This window comes from Phyllopteryx taeniolatus, chromosome 1 (assembly GCF_024500385.1).
Source record: "Phyllopteryx taeniolatus isolate TA_2022b chromosome 1, UOR_Ptae_1.2, whole genome shotgun sequence".
NCBI lineage: Eukaryota > Metazoa > Chordata > Actinopteri > Syngnathiformes > Syngnathidae > Phyllopteryx > Phyllopteryx taeniolatus.
Genome location: NC_084502.1, coordinates 839,907 through 855,538, shown reverse-complemented (window position 1 = coordinate 855,538; position 15,632 = coordinate 839,907). Strand labels below are relative to the sequence as shown.

At 44.7% G+C, this 15,632-nt stretch overlaps 1 protein-coding gene across 2 annotated transcripts; it reads right to left on the bottom strand.

The window, feature by feature from the left end:
- Positions 1 to 3,033: 3,033 nt before the first annotated feature.
- Positions 3,034 to 15,308, bottom strand: atp6ap1a (ATPase H+ transporting accessory protein 1a). 2 transcript variants are annotated; one of them, XM_061779013.1, is made up of 12 exons: positions 15,104 to 15,308; positions 14,932 to 15,042; positions 13,023 to 13,149; positions 12,869 to 12,943; positions 12,294 to 12,487; positions 10,631 to 10,671; positions 10,461 to 10,546; positions 7,579 to 7,728; positions 5,916 to 6,073; positions 5,303 to 5,353; positions 4,606 to 4,843; positions 3,034 to 3,682 (listed from the first exon to the last, which is right to left on the bottom strand). In XM_061779013.1, the coding sequence occupies exons 1-12, from the start codon at positions 15,226 to 15,228 to the stop codon at positions 3,473 to 3,475; spliced, it is 1,566 nt and encodes a 521-aa protein (XP_061634997.1). In that variant the 5' UTR covers positions 15,229 to 15,308; the 3' UTR covers positions 3,034 to 3,472. The 2 variants fall into 2 exon arrangements, with proteins under 2 accessions (XP_061634997.1, XP_061635094.1); XM_061779110.1 differs by lacking the exon at positions 14,932 to 15,042 and having other exon boundaries at positions 15,104 to 15,298.
- Between the last annotated feature and the right edge of the window lie 324 nt (positions 15,309 to 15,632).

Sequence of the window (15,632 nt, the reverse complement as noted above, 5' to 3'; positions counted from 1 at the left end):
GCCCAACCAGTCTACATGTGTTTTGTGGACTTGGAGAAGGCGTTTGACCGTATTCCTCGTGGAGTTCTGTGGGGGGGGGGGGGGGGGGGTGCTTCGGGGTGCTTTGGGAGTATTGGGTACCGAACCCCCTGATATGGGCTGTTCGGTCCCTGTATGATCGGCGTCAGAGTTTGGTCCACATTGCTGGCAGTAAATTGGACTCATTTCCGGTGAGGGTTGGACTCAGCCAAGGCTGCCCTTTGTCACCGATTATGTTCATAACTTTTATGGACAGAATATCAAAGCGCAGCCGAGGCGTAGAGGGGGCCCGGTTTGGTGGCCTCAGTATTGCATCTCTGCTTTTTGCAGATGATGTGGTTCTGTTGGCTTCATCAAGCCGTGATCTCCAACTCTCACTGGAGCAGTTCGCTGCTGAGTGTGAAGCGGCTGGCATGAGAATCGGCACCTCCAAATCTGAGACCATGGTCCTCAGTCGGAGAAGGGTGGAGTGCCCTCTCCGGGTCGGGGATGACATCCTGCCCCAAGTGGAGGAGTTCAAGTATCTTGGGGACTTGTTCACGAGTGAGGGAAGAATGAAACGGGAGATCGACAGGGGGCTCGGTGCAGCGTCTGCAGTGATGCGGACTTTGTATCGATCCGTTGTAGTAAAGAAGGAGCAGAGCCGAAAGGCGAAGCTCTCTATTTACCGGTCGATCTACGTTCCTACCCTCACCTATGGTCACGAGCTGTGGGTCATTACCAAAGAACAAGATCCTGGATACAAGCGGCCGAAATGAGTTTCCTCCGCAGGGTGTCCGGGCTCTCCCTTAGAGATAGGATGAGCAGCTTGGTCATCCGGGAGGATCTCAGAGTAGAGCCGCTGCTCCTGCACATCGAGAGGAGTCAGATGAGGTGGGTGGGGAATCTGATTCGGATGCCTCCCAGACGCCTCCCCGGTGAGGTGTTCTGGGCACGTCCCACCGGGAGGAGACCCCGGGGACGACCCAAGAAGCGCTGGAGAGACTACGTCTTTCCGCTGGCCTGGGAACGCCTCGGGATATCCCTGGAAGAGCTGGATGAAGTGGCTGGGGAGAGGGAAGTCTGGGCGTCCCTGCTGAGACTGCTGCCCCCGTGACCCGACCTCGGATAAGCGTTAGAAAATGGATGGATGGATGGTGTGACGTCTGCGGTAATCAGCCTAGAACCACAATAAAGAGGGGGAGGCGACCGCGGTTGGATGTGACTGAAAACCTCATCATCACACCTTGAAACTGTAATGACTTTTGTTTCAGTCATCATTCACAACACACCCAACATGACTCCATCTCCAGTGACATCAATGCCGGTGGGTTGCTTGGAATGCCACTCGTCCAGTGTAATTGGCCCACCCAAAGCATGAAATGTAACAAACGACTATGATAATGACTTGCTTGATGACACTCCCATGGCTTCGACCTGTTGAGGTGTCGTCTTACCTGTACCGTGACAGCTGCTAATTAAGGGCCTAATTGGGCTCCACAATTTACATTTCTGCTAACTATTTATCAATTTCAAACATCCACATCTCTTTCAGTGGGTTTGAAGTGCAGATTCATCTCGTTTTTCCTATTTTCTAAATTCCGTCCGCGACCTGCCAGAACAATTCCCACTACTACTAATAATTCATCCATCCAATTTCTATAGCGCTTAACCTCACCAGGGTCGCAGGTGAGCTGGAGTCAAATGACTTTGAGCGGGTGGGGGGGTTCACCCACTATTTATCGTCAGCCAAACACAGGGAATACAGTCATAACAATAATAATAGCTTAGATTCACATAGCACCTTACAAGGGACCTGTTTGAAAAAGTCCAGTGACGCATCATGCCAGATTTTAGTGGGGAGACGATTCCACAGGTGACTGGATTGAAAGCCCTCGCATCCAACTGTTTGGGATGGAGAGCAGGCCGGCGTCAGACGAGCCCAGGTCCGACGAGGTCGGCGATGTACGGCGGAGCCGAGGTGTGGTCGGATTACCGGGTCGTAAAGAGAGGTTTGAACACAAATCTGCAGCTGGGAGAGGAGCCAAAGTGGTTGCACGGGGATTGGGGGAACATACTGCCAGCCGGGCAGGTTCTGTCTGTTTTGGCCCCACGCTTGCATGGGAAGCAATATTTTGATAGACTGTCATAGAAACAAAAACTAAAAGTCACCAAGATGCTGAATGTAGTTGTTGTAATAAGTGGGAGCCCCGCTCTTGTATTTGTTTTCAAAATAGCTGCTCTGATTTTGTTTTGGTCGCTGTCACCGCTTGTTGAAAATCCCACTACACAAACAGGATGGACGGAATGCAAACAAAGTTTTGAGAGCTTTTTATCTCCCCCATTTGCATGTGTCGCCATTAACGATAAATAAAAAATGGAAGTACAACTGCATAGTTTTGCCTATTGTAGTGTTGTGAAGCGCAGTATAATGTAGTCCAGTACATTGTGGTGAATTGAAGTACAGTGCAGTGCACTACAGTAATTCCATGATTTCATCCAGGGAAAAACTGTTGCTGCGGAACTTTCAATGAGTACTAGGTTCCCTCTTAATTTAACCTGGAACTGCTGCGTCCCCTGTTCGTTAGTGCATAGCAGTGAACACTATTATTGGAGCATAATTGTTTTAAAAAAATGTAGCAATTAAAGCACCTAACCTCATTGAGTCATCACCTCCATCCACCCTGTGGATGCACAAGGGCGTGGCGCACATCAGAAAAGTTCCAGGACTATTCTAACAAAAGATAGATTTCAAATCTAAAATATAGACTACAATTTTCCCCACTGGACTGTAAGGCACTTTCCAGCATCTCCGCCATCTTTACGTTGTCCACGTCTGCAAAACAAGTTGATGACCTCATTGACCTTGGGAAAAGGAAAAAAAGTAACGCGTAGGAAGTTTGCTCCAGAACGGTGATCTTTTTCTCGGCCAGGAATTGTCAGATGCTCGCCACTTGGGAGCAGGCGCGAGTTGCCCTTCGAAATGATGTCAAATTTTGGGCAATAGAAAGTACAGGTGAAAGAAATCCGTCGAAATGTTTTCCATACAGATGTTTTTAATGACATTACAGCACCTTCACTTCACTTCACTTGTCCAGCAAAATCAAACCAAGTGAAATCGGAAACATTCTTCCCTTCTTCAGACAATATTCCCTTCTCTGAACAAAAAAACAAAAAAAAAAAAAACCACAACAGCAACAAACACAAACACCTTCACCAATAAATAACATTTCATATTAGATTTCCTATTTTTCCACGTGGGACTAAATTATTCCAACAACAAGCTTCAGTTTGAGCCACTCAATAACAACTTAGTTGAACACAAAAAGAAGTTTTAGGATACAGGGATAACACCAGCACTTATTCTATACCACAAGCCAAACACGGATGCGGGCAGAGTGAGTGGGAGGACAGGAGCAGGGGCACAGGGTGGGGGGTGCACGGAAAGACAGGAGGAGGAAAAGATGGCAAGACTTCACTCCGTCTGCGGCACAGAGATGGCCGGGCCTTTGGGGTCGTCGAAGCGGTCCATGGTGCGGAGCTGCGTGATCATGTGCAGGCCGTAGGTGAGCACCAGGACCATGAGGGCACTGGTCATCAGGCCCATCCAGATCCCCGGCGAGAAGAACCCAGCGCAGTCCGAGGCGTACGAGAACTTGCTGCCGCTCACGTTGAAGCCTTGAATCTGTCACGACACGATCACACCGCTTACGGACGAATGTTTGGAAGGAACCGATATGTAGAATGAGGGATGGGAACCTTTTGCCAGTTCCCGGTACCTGGGAATCCATATCGGTACTCCACCTACTGTTATGAATTTACTAAAGATCGTCTCATACGAATGTTGGACTTGAAACCCATTTGTTGGATTCCAACAGCCACTCCACATGAACGTGTACATTTAATTCAGGTTGCTGCTTCAATTGACGTGTTTCGCCAATGATTTTAGAGGAATGAAACAAGCAGACAATCGGCCAGCTCGCTGTTTCATGCTCTGCTGGCTTCAATGAAATGGAACGTGAAGGAGGCTCGGGGGTTATCCTTCACATTTTGCCCTTATGTCTCGAAACTGTTGGCGTACTGATATGTTGGTTGAAAAGTTTTAAAACCGACACCGCTACAGTGTCAAAAGTGTTGCTGTTGCATTTTTTCCTCGTCTATGCTGCATCTTATTTCATGCATAATGTACTGCACAACAGGCTAGCTGAAAACACTTTTCGGACAAACTAGTGGAGTGCTTCCAAAGAAAACTTCAGGAATTGAGGGCATCACAAAAGTGCTGTTAATGAAATGCGCAGCACAAGTGTAACCTTTACAATTCATAGTTGGATTTCTGAAACTTCACCATTGTCACCAGTTTAGCTTGTTTAAAACATGCGGAGCCAACCTGTAATTCAAGTAAATTTTGCCTTTTTATTTCAGTCTGTTCTTTGTCTGTTTTATTTTATTTTTGATTCTTGAGACTTGAAATGTTGACTTATATCAATATATATATCAACGGTTTTCATGTTTTCAACAGCGGAAACATGTTTAACCAGCAGTGTACACAACATCGGATGTGTCGTCAAGATGCTACATTAGACGTATACAGACATAAGATGGTCTTACTTGGAAGTCTTCAAAGGTGACCCTCCACTGATTGGCCGGATCTTTGGTCGAGCGCGGGACGAGCTGCGGCCACCGGAAGCTGCTGACGGACTCGCAGCGGTACGAGTACTCGGCGGGGGCGTAAATGTTCCTGCTTCCGTTAAACGTGGCCTTGGTGCCGTCGTACTCCAACTCTACGGCGTCCAGCGTAAACCAGCGACGGGCCGACACCGTGTAGTGGCGCTGGCTCAGCGCAAAGCTGTGCGGACAAATGCAGGCTTTTTGCTTTTGTATGAATATTAGTTTGCCGGCTGGTACAGCTATTAAAGCTTTTACGATTTTATTCAGTGTATTATAGCATGGTGTAGTATAGTTTGGTGCGCTGCAGTATAGAGTAATATAGCATACAGTCGACTCCCGCATACGCGGGCGGTTCAGCATCCGCGGATTCACCTGTTCACCTCCCAATTTTTCTTCCCTTTTTAAATTTGTTTTTATCTTTTTTTTGGGGGGGGGGGGGGCAACAGAAAACACACATTTAGTTTGTTTTCTTTTAACTGAAAAAAAAAAAATCTTGAATAAGTGTGGATATACCACCAATAAAAGTATTCCACAAAAAACGGGAGTTGGTTCCCCCCCCTCAAAAAAAAAAAAGACTATGGTTCAAAGAGATGTGTGTGTGTGTGTGTGTGTGTGTGTGCGCGCCAAGCAGACTCACATCAGTTTGAAGTCGCGGTGTCCAAGAATGTTCTCATAATTAAGCGCCAGTCTGCAAAGAATCCCAAAGAAAGGAAATGTTTACAATCACGATAAGTGGATTTCACTCCTTGTCTAAACCAGCAAGGGGCACAATTATTGGCACACAAACTTTATTAAGTTTACATACAAAAAAGCAGGAAAGGTCACGGACAAAAATGACGAGACCACTTTGTTTCTTCCCCTTCTGTTTCATTTTAATGCCTGGTGCCACTAAAGGTATATTACCTGAAGAATACAGCGGACAGGACATAAATGCAGCGGATTCCGTAACACTATTTGTCCTATTTGACATGCTTGAGCTTAATTGTATGTTCAGTGATTTTGGTTAATATAAAAAATATATATATGGAAAATGCTGAGATATCCGATTTTAAATTAACCTCTAATTATGTAGCAACAACAAATGTACCTTTAGTTGTACCAGACATTAAAAATAAACAAGAAACTGAAGAAATAAGGGCAGTGTAATATTTTTTTTATATTTAATATATTCAATAGGTGAATTCATGAATGACGAAGGGCAAATAAGCCTTTTCAAATAATGTCCAGATGTGGCTATATCTTGGTGCTACCTTGCTTTGGATTTGCCACAGTTGGAACCGTGCAGCTTTGGACTGACGCCTTCGCCGAAGGTGGACGGGGTGAGGTCATGTGACTCCCAGCGGCCGCTGCGCAGGATGCTGACTGACAGGCCTTTGGCCCACAGGAGGATGCAGCTGCTCTCACCTTCCTGCACGCACAGATTTGGAAATACTCAGTGTTACTTAGGGCCATTCTTTTTGTGTGTTCCAGAAGTATGGCATTATTATTACTGAGTAGAAGTCGAACTAGTGCAATAATCTCAATGGCTTTGGCGCCAAGCGGCACGGTGGGCGACTGGTTAGAACGTCTGCCTCACGGTTCTGAGGACCGGGGTTCAATCCCCGTGCCTCCGTGGGTTTTCTCCGGGCACTCCGGTTTCCTCCCACATCCCAAAAACATGCGTGATAGGTTGATTGAAGACTCTAAATTGCCCGTAGGTTTGAATGTGAGTGCCAATGGTTGTTTGTTTCTATGTGCCCTGCGATTGGCTGGCGACCGGTTCAGGGTGTACCCCGCCTCTCGCCCGAAGATAGCTGGGATAGGCTCCAGCACGCCCGCAACCTGTGTGAGGCTAAGCGGCTTAGAAAATGGATGGACGGATGGCTTTGGCGCCATCTAGTGGCATCTTGGTATTGAGGAAGTGGGAAGAAACATGCACACCTTCATTCGGCAAGAAAGAGTCCTTTGCTGCCATCATCTGGCATTGAAAGGCAATTAAAGACCTTTTTTTTTTGGGGTGGGGGTGGAGCGGGGGGGGCGTCAATTACATGTTATTAGGAAAGCCACTCTCGGCAGGACACCCCGCTCCAGTTTTACTGGCTGCAGGACACGCGCCATTGCAATATCAGTGGCTGCGGTCTACCAGGAAAAACGTGCCCTCCTGCTTCCAGACGGGTAAAGAAGTATGTGACTTAAGTGTGGTGGCGCTAATATGAATCCCACTAACCCTAACCCATCCTAATCCTAACCCATCCGAAAACTAACCTTAACCCATCCTAAACAGTCCTAACCTATCCTAGCCCTAACCAATCCTAAACCCCCCTAACCCTAACCCTAGTCCTAAGCCTAACGCTACCAAACATCTGTTTTAATTTTGTACAAATTTGACACGTATTTGCAATGGTCACGGGCCGTGTCTAGCCTAGAACATGAGTGGGATTCCTAATAAGGCGTCAATCACTGGCAAGGCAGGGTTTCATTGTAATAGTAGTAGTGGTACTGTAACAGGAGGAGGTCGTAGAATTGCGTGAGGAGGAGTAGGAGGAGGTGGGAAAAAATAGGAGTAGTCCAAGTAGTAATAAGAGTAGTAGTGTCTAATACTAGAGTGAGCTTGTGGTCACTTGTTGGGCGGCTATTGTTTCGTTTCCCGTCACAATCGCGGTCTGCGGCTCGGCCGTCCTCCGTGTCGACACCGCACGGCTCGGATTTGGGATGGGGAATATTCGACATGCTTAACACTGACCACTGACGGACGCAACAGATTTTCAGAGCGCACGGAGGAGAGCAAAAAAACCCTCTTGACACAGCCCAAACCTTGATTGGAAAAGGCGGGTTCGACCCAAATGTAAAAATGTTGTGTGGAAACGACAAAGATAAGAAGAAGCAGTTTTGTACACACACCAAAAAAAAACAACAACAATGCGATTCAAAGACCTTGAACTCCACTGGTGAGTAGACGCCAGCCTTCTCCTTCATTTTGCGCTGCCTGTCGCGCTCTCGCTCACGATCTCTGTAGCCGCCTCGGGCCTGCAGCAGCGAGCGCCCGCCAGCCAGGGCGGCCTCCGTGGAGAGCGACGGCGCCCCCTGCAAACAAGTCACGCACGCACGTGCGAGTGGGGTGACTGCTTTTGTTGTCTCTCCCCTCACACAAACTACATACAAGCAAGTATTGTTACCGCTGCTGCTGTTTTTTTGCTCTTGCTTTGCGTTGTCTCTCGTTTCTGTCTGTCCTCTTCTAAACCAAGAACCAGCCTAGTACAAACCCCAATTCCAATGAAGTTGCGAAATTGTCAATGAAAAGAGAATACGACTTGCATATCCTTTTCAACCTATATTCAATTGAATACACTAGAAAGATGAGATTAATGTTCCATGGCGACACATACTTTCATCCTTGACTTCTTTTTATAGCAAACTTATACAAACTGTTTGAGAATCAGGTGGGCTTCACACGATCAGGATTTTTGGGGCCGATCACCGATCGATAACCGACCACTGATCCGATCGCAAGCTGGAGGAATGTGTCTATTTAAATGACCTGTTCATTTACTGTATATACTTGTGTACTTAATTGCTCAAAACATTATATTTATAATAAATAATGAATCTTTGTTCCAACATTACAACATGACAAATAATGGCTGCCAACTTACTGTAATTAATTTACTTTATACTTAATGAAATGACTTCACCCACACTGAAACTTTAGAGCATGATTCGACAGAACGGTGGCATGTTTACGTCCAACCGTTCGTGCTACCGCTAGCTTCAGGCTACATGACGTTTTGTTGCCTGCTTGCGAGCCGTATCGTATTCAAAGTACGTGAACATACCTCAAGCGAGCCTTAAACCAGCCTTAAAAAACGGGATGCGGAATACAAGATTTTATTGCAGTAGTCTGACAGTCTGCAATTGTGAAAGAGCAAATTTGATCCGGCCATTACGTGTTGCCTGTCTCCGACGTGTTGTCAGTCCCCCACCGCCGATCATTGTATTCTGTTTTTATTTATCTTAAACACAACGTCACAACTTCATTGGAATTGGGGTTGTACAACGTGGCCTGTGAAACACAAAAGCTGTCTTGATGTGAAAAGACGCTATCTATCGATGTTCATCTTTACAGTTATGTCTGAGCTTGAATTTCACGGACGAGCAGGCTACCTCTTCCACGCCTACCTTTCGAAAAACATACTCGATGAATACAGTGCCGTGAAAAAGTGTTGGCCCCCTTCTCAAATTCTTAGATTTTTGCATCCTTTCCCCACTTTGTTTAATATCATCAAACAAATGTAAGTATCAGACAAATATAACCCAAGTGAACTTAAAATGCTGTTTTTAAATGGTGATTTATTAAGGGGAAAAAGAACTACTCAGAGTTACCTGGCCCTTTGTGAAAAAGTAATCCCCCCCTGAACCTAAGAACGGGTTGGCCATTCGCAGCAGGAACAACTGAAATCAAGTGTTTTCTAGAACTGGCAATGAGTCTTTCACATCTCTGTGGAGATATTTTGGCCCACTCTTCCTTGCAGAATTGTTTGATTTCAGCAAAAATGGAGGGTTTTCGAGCATGAACAGCCTTTGTGAGGTCATGCCACTGCATTTAAATCGGATTCAAGTCTGGACATTGACAAGGCCACTCAAAAACCTTCATTTTGTTATTTTAAGCCATTTAGCAGTTGACTTGACTTGGTGTGTTTTGGATCGTGATCCTGCTGCAGAACCCAAGTTCGCTTCAGCTTGAGATAACAAACTGATGCCTGAACATTCTCCTTCAGGATTTTCTGTTCAAGAACAGAATTCATGGTTCCATCAATCACAGCAGGTTGTCCAGGTCCTGAAAGACCAAAGCAGCCCAAGACCATCGCACTACCACCACCATGTTTGACTGTTGGTGTGATGTTCTTTTTCTGAAATGCTGTGCTAAATTTACACCAGATGTAACGAGACCCACACCTTCCAAAAAACTCAACTTTCATCTCGTCAGCCCATATAATATTCTCCCAAAAGTCTTGGGACTCATTCAGATGTTTTTTTGCAAAAGTAAAACGAGCCTTTATGTTCTTTTTGGTCAGCAGTGGTTTTCGCCTTGGAACTCTGCCATGGATAGCATTTTTGCCCAGTCTCTTGCTTTTTGTTGTGTCATGAACTCTGACCTTAACAGAGGCAAGGGAGGCCTGCAGTTCTTTCCAAGTTGTCCTGAGTTCCTTTGTGGCCTCCTAGATGAGTCAGTGCTGTTCTCTTGGGGTAATCTTTGTAGGCAGGCCACTCCTGGGAAAGTCCAGCACTTTTCCATGTTTCTCCTTGTGAGGATAATGGCTCTCCCAATGGTTTGCTAGAATCCTAAAGCTTTAGAAATGGCTTTTGTAACCCTTTCCAGACTGATAAATGTCAATTACCGGTACTTTATTTTTTGACTGTTCTTGAATTTGTTTGGATCGTGTCATTTTGTTGCACAATTAATTCATGATTTAACAGGCGCGATAATTACTTTTTCCACACAGGGCCAGGTAACTTTGAATAGTTTTTGTTTCTTAATAAATGAAATCAACATTTTAAAACAGCATTTTCAGTTCACTTGGGTTATATACGTCTGATATTTCCATTTCTTTGATGATCTTAAGCATTAAAGTTGGGAAACTATGCAAAAATCTAAGAATTTGAGAAGGGGGCCAATAGTTTTTCACGGCACTGTATATTCGTCGCTGGCAGTAAACAATTGGCATCCAGTTAGCAATCTAAATGTCCACAGCAATGAATGAGTTGAAAAGGTGGTGACAGGAAGCCACGTGTGTTCTCACTACTGTGAGCAGACTCACCCTGGAAGGTCGCAGGGCGGTGTAGATGGCCGTGTACGGAACAGACTGGCTCTTCATGACACTCACAACCTGGCCCACCACCTCATCTAAAGGACGCCACATGAACAAAGTTGCTCCAGGTTGGCCATTTTTAAATCAACCAAAACACGGCAGGGTCTCGAGTGACTCACCGTTGCCACTTAGAACTTCTTTGGCGGACATTAGATCAGACCTAAAAAAAAAAACAACAAATACATAGTTTCACATTTACCAGTCAAGTAACTCTCAAAGTCTATTTGAGCAGTGATTCCCAACCACTGCGCCGCCACACGTGTGCTGTGAGAGAACATCAAGGGTGCCGCGACAAATTACCCAATTTCACTTAATTGGTCAATTACTATTTATTTATTATAAATAATATATATTTGTTCATCAACATATAGTGACAGGAAGAATAGTGAAGTACTCTTCCACCGGCGATCCGAAAGTACAATTAACGTGAATTTATAGGTCCCGTATTTTGGCTATTTAGACCTCCACAGTGTGACTAACATGGACTCGGTATAAAAGTGTGAATTTAATTTCAAACAACACTTTGGTTTTGTCATATGGGTGTCAAGAAAAGGCCATTGACAGCTACTTCTATTTGACGCAGTTTTGTATCCGCTTTGTCCATATTTGTACAAATTCTAAGACCGCCCCCTTTCCTCTGATTGGTTGCCTACGGGTAGAAGACCCACTTGTCAGAGCACACGTGTTTGTTGTGTTGACAGCGCTGGCTCGGGAGCAGGGAGGTAGGCGGAGCTTTTCGCTAGTGCCGTCGATAAGTTCAAGAAATTCGAATGACCTGATTTCAGGCCTCTAGGTAGAACATTTTTTGAAAAAAGATGGATTATTTGGAAGAGGCAATTATTGTACCTTCACTATTACTGCTGCATTTTGTGTATGCAGTGCTCAGATGTTGCTGAACTTTTTTTCTTTTATGTCAGGCACCTTGTTGGGCAGCTAAGACGTTTTGTTGGTTTTTGTTGTTTTCATTTACACAGTAATTATTGTATGATTAATTTTAAGAATTTTTGCTACAGAAAATAAAAACATGTTTAGTGAGCTTTTGATAAAAGGCAAGGAGCCGCGCTCCGCCCATTGCGCGGTAAAATGCGTCATTTCGGCTACGTCACGAAGAAATGAATTGGGCATTCACAGATTATAAAAAAATAAAATATTGAAAAATACAGCAAGATTTTGGAGGGGCTGATGGGCTTAATCTGATTTGTATCATCTCCTCTACTAGTGGCTTGGCTGAAAATGACTTTTTTCAAAAATAATAATAAAATAATAATTCCATATTGCAGGTGTAATGTTCAACTAAAAAGGCCCACATTTCACATTAAGTACATTTGCAAGTAGAAATTGGACCAGATCATCATTATTTCAGTATGCAGTGGACCCCTGCAATCCACGTAATTTTTCTTTTTTCAATGTTTACAATATATTTCTCCGTTTTAGTTCTACTTTTTTTTGGGGGGGGGGGGGGCACCAAACCTGAAAAGGCTTTGTGGAGAGATAATGCCTGCTTATTCAAGAATTTTTGGGTAAAAAAATAAAATAATGCAATGATAATGGGCATCAATTATCTGCACATTTTCACTATTAGCGGCCCGATGTGGTCCCCATCCCCCGCCAGTAGTGGGGGTCCACTGTATATTCTTCTTGTGACATCTTTGGTGGTGTGCCGTGACAGTTTTCAAATGTAAAATAAGTGCCTTGGCTCAACAAAGTATGACAAACTTTCTAGAGGAACAAGCACTATTTGAGCAACCACGGTCGGTATTGCGCATTCGCCGGTGTACGCACCCGATGTAGTAGGGCAGTCGGAAAACGAGCAGGGCGGGCGAGGAGGCGTTGAGCGTGAGCTGACTCAGCGTGTCGGGGTCCATGTATAGAGGGGAGGTTTCCAGCCGCTCCCGCAGGTGGCCAATCACCGCGTTGGAGGCCGGCCAGGACACGGCCGGAAGCTCCAGGGAGGATGACGACGACCTCAGAGCGCTCTGAGACACACAGCAGCTTGCGTTAGCATCTGCCACTCAAAAACCTGCATGGGCTCAGGAAGGAGAAATACTACACATCATCATCGCCAAAAATAAAAAAGCTGATTTTTTTTTTCAAACAAAAACTCAGTTTTTATAAAAAAAATTCCCCCGTTGTTTATCCAAAAAAAATAAAATGACAGTGCCATTACTCATAAGTGACGCTTTGTTTTAAAAGTTCGTTAAATATAATGCTAAGCTGGCCACATTGACTCTGCTTTTGTAAACTAGCTTCTGTTTGTTAGCATCCGTGTTGTTGCACTGGCTCCCCCTAGTGTCTGAAAGCCAACAGGACTGAGGAATAGGTAATGAAACACCCGAGAAATAAACACCTGAACGAACCTCCAGGTTGGGGAAAACGCTGTCCTGCTTATTTCCGAAAGCTCCTCCATACAGCGTGAAATCCTCCACGCTCATCTGGAGGAACAACAAGGGCTGTTATGTGAACATGTTCACCAAAGAGCATACATTCCCTTTAGAATGTCCGTGCATGTACTTTGTCCTGGAGAAACAGCAGCACATTTCTGGGCCCAGAGTTGAGAGTTTTGTCCAGGCAAGCGGCCAGTTGCTGCTGCTCGACAATGTGACCCGCTGCAAGGGCGGGCTGCTTTGCTTCGGGGGTCCTGGACCAGATCCACCACCACAACAAGAGGAGCAAAAAAATAAAAAATAAAAAATTGTCACATTAACTCTCCTGTCATGTTTGTTTCTTTGTTACACCAAAAATGTTCACGGTTCAATGTGATCCGCTGAGAGTTAAATCCTTCCATCCATTTTCCATGCCATTTATCCTCACGCAGGTCGCGGGCTAGCTGGAGCCTATCCCAGCTATGTAGGGCCGGGAGGCAGGGTACACCCTGAACCGATCGCCAGCCAATCGCAGGGCACATAGAAACAAACAACCAACAGCAATTTAGAGTCTTCAGTTAACCTAGCATGCATGTTTTTGGGATGTGGGAGGAAACGGGAGTGCCCGGAGAAAAGCCACGCAAGCACGGGGAGAACATGCAAACTCCACACTGGCGGGGCCTGGAATTGAACCCAGGTCCTCAGAACCGTGAGGCGGATGTGCTAAGCAGTCGTCCACCGTGCCGCCCGCAAGTTAAATCATCCAAAATAATAATACAGTGGACCCATAGGGGCTGGGCCGGACGGCGAATAGAGAAAATTTGCGGATAATTGACGCCCCACTATAATTGCATTGAAAAAAAAAGATTATTTTTTTTTTTATTCTTTTGGTTTTTTTAACCCAAAGAATTACTGAATAAGCAGGGATAAACCATCAATAAGCATCTTCAAGTAGGTTCACCCCAATAAAAAAAAAAAATAATAAACATTTTAAAAATAGGTGGGGGAGAAACAAACAAAAATTGAAAGAAAATCTGTGAATAAATCAATCTGCCGATGTCTGTAGGCGGGGCTCCACTGTAATAAATAAATGAACATCAGCTGGCATGGACTCCAACAACCCGAACGAGGATAAGCGGTATGGAAAATGAAAACAAATAAATAATTGTCTATTCATTTGAGGTAAAAAAAAAAAAAAAAAAAATTATTTGTGTGTGTGTGTGTGCGTGCGGCACAGAAATGTAAATGTAACAGAATGAGTGTGTAATATCTGGAACACGGTGGTACTCAACTGCCGTCATCGTGGGAGCTGCATTTTCCTTTTGTTACAAAGTCGCTACCCACTTCTAGAGACGTTTAAAACAATAAGAACAGGTTTTGCTTTGATGTTTTACCAAAAGCATATTGCTGGCCACGACATCGGTTGGTTATTTGTTTATGGAGAAAACTGTTAGCTAAAGTGAGAGGCAGCTACATTTCCTGTCGCTTTCCTAAATTGTTCCATGTGGGAGCTTGGTATATCTCGTGAATCTAAATAAGAGTACATGTCATTTTCTACTGGCGACCCACTTTTGGGTCCCGACCCACTGGTTGAGAATCGGCCAATAATTAGATTTTTTTTCTCAGTATGAGCAAGTTAATAAAAAATGGTAACTAATTTTTGTGCAGCATGTTTTCTTTCATTGTGCCAGGTTATCAACAAGGGTACTGTCCATATTTGACAGTACAAATCCTTTTTTTTTTGTCTTCTCTTCACTTTTGTATTTAAGTACATTCCAGCCTATGCTTGACTTAGGTAAATGAGTTCAGTCAATCAGTGCTTCTACTTTGAGTAGTCTTTTTTTTTTTACGAAAGTATTTGTATCTCTACTTAAGTTCAGAGTGTGAGTGTACCTAATTTTGAAATTGTCTAGGACCACTGCTTGGGTGGACTCGATAGCGCCTCTATCGGTCGCAGCAGTGTGTCGCAGTGTATTACAAACACGACTTGAAGGTGCGAATAATTCACCGACAATTGCACGCAATTCATCCATTTTCAAAAGAGCAATTAACACGACCTTCCTTCTCCTGATGTGGCTTCAGGAGGATATTGGGCTGTTTGTTTCCCCCCAGAAGATAAGGATGATGCTGGCTGGGGGTCAGGTGGCTTCCACGCACGGCCGTTGAGCCTCGTCGAACAAAATCAAAAATCAAACAAACGGGACAAAAAACGAGCAAAGTGCGGCTCACCATCGGTGCGTCCACAAGACCAGCGGCACCTGCTCGCCGCAGCCGCCCGGCTGGCCGAGCAGGAGGACGACGAGGCCCGCGAAGACGATGATGCGCCGCAGGGGAAGCGTCCCGGTCGTCGCCATCTTCGCTGATCCCGGCGGGTGACGTCACTGGCGGCGGATGAAGCGCTGACGTCACACAGGCGTCAGGTTTGATGAGATGACGGTGGCAAGCGATACAGTCAATGGATGGACAAAAACAACTCCTGATAATGACGATAAAAATAACAATCATGAAAATAATAACCGTTACAATTATTTAGAATTAAAAAAATTTTTTAACCCATTTTAACCAAACATTTCTTAAAAGCATCGTTTGGTAACAACAGAGACAGATGTGGGTCTAACCAGATTATTTCTTTGTTTGCCAATTACGAGTTGAGGTTTTTTTTTTTTTTTTTCCCTGGTAGAAAGGTAGACTAATAACAATGATCTTTATTATTGTTATTAGTCTAATCTTTAATGACCCAAAGGAACACCATCAATTG

Excerpts from the sequence above, each read along its gene's own strand:
- atp6ap1a (XM_061779013.1), bottom strand. The coding sequence starts at position 15,228 with ATGGCGACGACCGGGACGCTTCCCCTGCGGCGCATCATCGTCTTCGCG. Across the intron at positions 7,729-10,460 it reads CCGCCCTGCGACCTTCCAGG|GGGGCGCCGTCGCTCTCCAC; the intron begins GTGAGTCTGCTC and ends ACTTGTTTGCAG. Across the intron at positions 5,354-5,915 it reads TGTGGCAAATCCAAAGCAAG|ACTGGCGCTTAATTATGAGA; the intron begins GTAGCACCAAGA and ends GATTCTTTGCAG.